At 36.2% G+C, this 6,028-nt stretch overlaps 1 protein-coding gene across 2 annotated transcripts; it reads left to right on the forward strand.

The window, feature by feature from the left end:
• Positions 1–873: 873 nt before the first annotated feature.
• Positions 874–5,741, forward strand: LOC142630536 (mannose-6-phosphate isomerase 2-like). 2 transcript variants are annotated; one of them, XM_075804525.1, is made up of 6 exons: positions 874–1,322; positions 2,213–2,271; positions 2,304–2,412; positions 3,622–3,834; positions 4,482–4,748; positions 5,198–5,741. In XM_075804525.1, the coding sequence occupies exons 1-6, from the start codon at positions 987–989 to the stop codon at positions 5,486–5,488; spliced, it is 1,275 nt and encodes a 424-aa protein (XP_075660640.1). In that variant the 5' UTR covers positions 874–986; the 3' UTR covers positions 5,489–5,741. The 2 variants fall into 2 exon arrangements, with proteins under 2 accessions (XP_075660640.1, XP_075660641.1); XM_075804526.1 differs by lacking the exon at positions 3,622–3,834.
• Positions 5,742–6,028: the final 287 nt, after the last annotated feature.

Genomic DNA, 6,028 nt, shown 5'->3' on the forward strand with positions numbered 1-6,028 from the left:
GTCAAACAAAGCAAAGTTATGTTAACTATCTACAAAATAAATAGTCAAATCTTTTAACCCACACCCAACAAATAATACCCAACAAACAAACAAATACCCAACTACAATGAAACCCATTCCTGATATATGAATTTGTTGAGAGGGAGGAGCAGTGAGAGAGGTAATGTGAGTGTGGGTGAGGCAGTGAGAGCAAAGTGAGTGAGCAAAGTGAGTGTGGATTGATATGAGTGGGTGAGAGATTTCACTTGAGTGTGGACTGATATGAGTGTGGGTGAGAAAGTTCTAAGTGAGGCTAAGTGGGTAAGGAAGAGAGAGCTGTTCTGAGTGTGTGTGCGTGGGCGTGTATTTAAAAAAATTTGCACAGCTAAACTCAAATCTCTAAGACTCAAGATCTTAGTAATTTTTAAATGTTTACTTCAAGAAAATCGAGTGTCTAAGACTCGATTTTCTATTTGAAAGAACTCAAGTATTTAAAACTTGAGATCTATGTGGCGTTTTCTGTCCATCTCATCACTCACCAAACGGGCTTAACTCGAGGCTGTGAGACTCGAGTTTTTGCCACATCTCGAGTTTCTGAAACTCGAAATGCTAGTTTCCTTAAACCTTCTAATCCTAGGTTAACTTATTATATACTTTTTCCCTACTGACCTAGCTTGCAAATTCCCTCAAACAAGTGTCTAGTTGCTGCATGTATTTTAAAAACTTATTTTAATTTTTAAACAATATTACACTTATTTTTAGGCCCATTTACATGTTAAGTTGTGTCATAGCCTACTGACGTGCCCTTGCCAATCTGCCACTTAAGTTGTGATTGGTAAGTTGTGTCATAGCCTACTGACGTGGCAAGGCCCTTGCCAATCTGCCAAAGTGTCCCCAGCATAACTCCGCTTCAAAAAGCATAAAACCAGAATGCCCAACATGCACTGCCACCAATACCACTGGACTCTAGACCCAACTCTCTCTCTCTCTCTCTCTCTTTTTCTCTAATGGATTCCACACCTTCTCAGAAGAATCTTCTCAGGCTACGATGCTCAGTCCAAAACTACGACTGGGGTCTAAAGGGTCACGATTCTCGGGTCGCTCGGCTCTATGCCCAGAACTCGGGGTCCGAGACCCGACCCGACATTCCATACGCGGAGTTATGGATGGGCACTCACGAGTCTGGACCCTCGTTTGTGGTCCAGGCCCCACGCGCTTCCAATGGCGTGTCGGTTGACGATGATGTGGGTGTGAGCTTGAAGAAGTGGATTTCGGAGAATCCTAATGTGCTTGGTGATAAGGTTTTACACAACTGGGGTTGTGATCTTCCTTTCTTGTTTAAGGTACAATATACTAATTCTGCTCATGTTTTTCCCACTATGTGTTTGAGTGTTTGAATTTCTTTTTTGGGTACAATTTTGCTTTGTGTTAGTATGTTTCGGACTTGATTAGACTGGAATTTGAGATTTCTATGTTTGAGTATTTGATGGGTTTAGTGTGAATTTTCTTATTAAAAAAAATTCTTATGTGGAGAGTACAACTGATGTTCCTGCAGGTTGATATATGAGACTGTTTTTGTATTTTTTTTTGTAAAATTTTTCTTTGTACTAGAAAATTTCTGGTTGATTTTTGGTTTGATTTAACTGAAATTTGAGTATTCAATGTTCAATATTTATTGGGTTTTGTGTGAAAATTTGAAGTTATGGATATATGCGTTTGGGTGTGTAAAGTTATGTTTTTGTAAAATTTTGCTTTGTTGTAGTCTATTTTCTGGTTGAGTTTTTGTGTTTGATCTGACTGGAATTTGAGTCTTAAATGTTCAATATTTGATGGGTTTTTTTCGTGAATTTTATATTATGGATATATGCGTTTGGGTGTGTAAATTTGCGTTTTTATGTACATTTTTTTCTTTGTTGTAGTAAAATTCTGGTTGAGTTTTTAGGTTTGATTTGACTGGAATTTAAGATTTCTATGTTAAATATTTGATGGGTTTAGTGTGATTTTTTGTTCTATTGTGAAAGGTCCCACATATGGATGCATGTGTTTATGTGTCTAAATTTATGTTTTTTATACAATTTTGTCTTTGTTGCAGTAAGCTTATGGTTGAGTTTTTGGGTTTTGATATGACGGAAATTTGAGTTTTCTTTGTTATATATTGATGGGTTTTGTGTGAATCTTTTATTTTTTGTTTATGAAGAGTTTTGTGGGATTTTGACTCTTTAGTGGGAAATAGGTACTTTCTATGGCAAAAGCTTCGTCGATACAGGCTCATCCCAATAAAGAGTTGGCAAGGTATCGGCTCATCCCAATAAAGAGTTGGCAAGGACGTTGCATAAGGCACAACCAGATGTGTATAAGGACAACAATCACAAGCCTGAGATGGCTTTGGCAATAACAGAGTTTGAGGCCCTTTGCGGGTTTATCAGTCTTGAGGTATTATGAGATCCAAGGTAGCTTTGTATATCTGAAGCTTTTGCTTTGATATTTCTTGTTGACTGGTATTGTGGATCCAAGTTCAAATCTGAGTTTTGTGGATGATCTGATATAGGTGTGATAAGTGAATGGGTTGCTTAGAATTGCTTGTTTGTTAAACAGTTTAGAATAATGAAAGCAATCTGTGAAATTGTCGCTGCATTCAAAATGGATAAAACTGTACCTTTATTATTGATTAAAATTCTGATTGGCACCCAGTTTTATTCTATAATTCATTCTTACCTTCATGTTTGTGCACATGTAATTAATTTTACCTCTACCTATTAGGTGATTAACTCATAACTATTGTGATGCCCATTTAATTCCTGAATTAAAAGTTTATCAACTGGCTGAACCCTTATTCACACTACCATGACAAAGTTAGTAAATTTCTTTTTTGAGATTAATGGAGAATTATTAACTTCTTTGTAGTTCCCTTGGGTTCTTCGCATGACACTTCAGGTCACAAGATGAATCCCTAATCCCTAACCATCAGCCAGCTTTGCTCTGACTGATCTCAGTTATATACAAAAGTTGGACTTCCTAGTAGTTTCTGGTCGGGAGACAAATAAAAGGAAATAAAAAATTAGTCTTCCCCTCCTTGCTGAAAACTGGATTCTGCTGCCTGATTGTTAGTCATGTGTGCGTGTGTGTGTGTGTGTGTGTGTGTTTGTGTTTTGTTAACTATCGAGGTATGTGCAGCAGCTTTAATCAAGTTTTATTCATGAAAATTGTGAACAAACTGCTAATGAGCTCTAGCTCAAATAGCATTTCCTCCCACAATATTGCATGGAGGGTAAGGTCATGAATGTAAAACCCATTGGGTGTGTGGTAACTTATAATAATAACAATAATAAAACTAAAACCAGAAACAAACAAGACTTTTTTAAAGGCATCCCTTGTATCATAAATTGAGCATGTGCAGGAGAAATGGGGTAATATTTCCCTCTCTTTGCTGCCAGGTTCACACTTTTTTTCTTCCTTTAGAAGTACTGTTTTGAGGTTCACCGGATGTTTATATTATGGATACGAAGTGTACAAGGTGACTGGTGTGGTAGAACATTTGGTAATTGTAGTGGCTGAGCTAAGCTTTCTTGTATTCTATGCATGCTCAAATGATTTGTTAATTCAGTATCATTTACTCGGAGCAACTTGCTATTTTCTTACCAGGAGCTTAAGGGTGTACTTTGTTATGTTCCTGAGATTGTAGATATGGTTGGTAGTGCATATGCAAACCAAATCTTGCATATTAATGAGCAGGATGGAGAGGAAAAAGTAAAATCTATTTTGCGGTCAATTTTCACAAAGCTCCTGTTGGCTAGCAAAGAGATGATAACGAAAGTGATATCCAATATAAAAAGTCGTCTTCAAATTGAAAGCCAGGTCACTTGCAATTAATAATCTCCTTTTTGTGTTTGTAGTTCTATAAGTAAGATTGTGCTTGTAGAGCTTTATGCTCTTATTTGTAGGATGATTTGATTGTTATATTTAGCCTTTGAGAAGATGCTGCTTCCTACTATATAATGGTCACTGTGTAATAAAAACTTCTGTCATGTTCAATTGTTAGAACCCAGATTTGATCAAATGCGAAATTATGGAGCCTGTGTGCATGCGCGCGCGCGCACACACACACACACACACACACATATATATATATATCAAGAGAGAGAGAGAGAGAGGATTAAGCTGTGCCAATTTAAATTGAGCAATATTTGCACCGCTCAATTACTGCTTATAGTATATGCATTTTTATGAACCCACAGTTGGATCAACTACACCCTATGTATAAATTGCCAATTATTAAAATCAATTTGTTGTTAGTAGCTCTTGGAACCTTAAAATTACACTAATATATGTAAATAAACTTAAAATTTTCATCTCTATATGTGATGGCATTTGGTCACTGATTAACTTGGTATTGAGCATGACAGGCACAAGGAGAATTCAAAAAAATTTAAAAAGTGTTCCTGCTTTTGTTTTTCCTCATATTTTTTGATGATTGATAGGACCTTTTTTCCCTCTTGTGTCAGGTGAGGAAATTAACAGATAAGGAGCTACTGGTGTTGCGGTTGGAAAAGCAATATCCAGCTGATGTTGGTGTCATATCAGCATTCTTTTTTAATTATGTGAAGCTTAATCCTGGTGAAGCATTGTATCTTGGGGCAGATGAACCTCATGCATATGTATCCGGTGAGTGCATTGAATGCATGGCAACTTCAGACAATGTTGTACGGGCTGGCCTTACTCCCAAGCACCGTGATGTCAAAACTCTTTGTTCCATGCTCACATACAAACAGGTAATGAATGTTCTCAGGTATTAATCCAGTTTTTATTGGATTTTTTGTTTGCTTTAAAGGAAATACATCTTTCCTTTGGCAATCTTGTAGTCATGGAGTTCATCTAGCCACTTCCACTAGTAATTTGAGATCTGTATTGTTAACCTCCAAGTGGGGTTATTTCAGCCAAATGTTTGGTTGTTGCATAGCATGAAACCAATTAATGGTCTGACAGACCTGACAGTGGATAATCTTCGCACACACACACGCGCACATATATTGGTTCCCATTTTAGACTGAGTTTAATGATTGTTCTTCACTGTTAGTGCAAGAAAAAAAATGATATTATTTTAATATTTTCTTAATAAATATTTTTTTTTTGGGGTCATTTTTATCGATTATCTTGGTGATGTTACTACATCAGAAGCAAATTACAAATATATGAATATTGATATTTGTCTATGTTGCAGGGCTTTCCTGAAATCCTGCAAGGAGTTCCTCTGAATTCATATGTAAGAAGGTACCTGCCACCTTTTAATGAATTTATGGTGGATCGATGTATTCTTCCCTACAGGGCATCAACAGTTTTTCCAGCAGTTTTAGGCCCTTCCATTTTCCTTGTCATGGCTGGGGAGGGAATTATGCATGCAGGATCATTCAAAGGCGAACTTGTTACTGAAGGAGATGTTCTTTTTGCACCTGCTAACACTGAGATTAGCATTGAAAGTGAATCAGAATTCAGTTATATAGAGCTGGAGTAAACGATCGCTTTTTTCAAGCCTCCTTATAATGCAAGAGCACCTTTTTTTTTGCTTTAGGTGAAGTAAATAATTAAATTATAATGCAAGAGCACCATTTTTTTTGCTTTAGGTGAAGTAAATAATTAAATTATTTTGCGCGTCTAATGCTCTGCACTGTTTATAAATGTGTATTATATAATGACACTTGCATTTTCATGCATGAGCAATAATATAGTTAAAAAGAATAATAGTAATAAGGATCATTATTTTGGTAGTAAGATGTGACAGGATTTCTTATTCTTCACCCAATCTTGTTTCTGTGTTTTTGTCTAATCTTTTGTTTCCCAATGGATAGTCTCATCTAATTCCCACCCTAAAGTAAAAAGGAGGGGGGATTGAAACATGTTCACATCTTTGCAATTTATATTTTGAATGGCTTATGAAACTTGTTTGGCTCGTCTTTTAGAGTATGTTGGGTAGAGGTAATTTATCACATTTGCAATTGGCTATATATATACAACTATATATATATATATGTACATGTATATGTATGTATGTATG

The sequence above is a fragment of the Castanea sativa genome, chromosome 4 (assembly GCF_040712315.1).
Source record: "Castanea sativa cultivar Marrone di Chiusa Pesio chromosome 4, ASM4071231v1".
Lineage (NCBI taxonomy): Eukaryota > Viridiplantae > Streptophyta > Magnoliopsida > Fagales > Fagaceae > Castanea > Castanea sativa.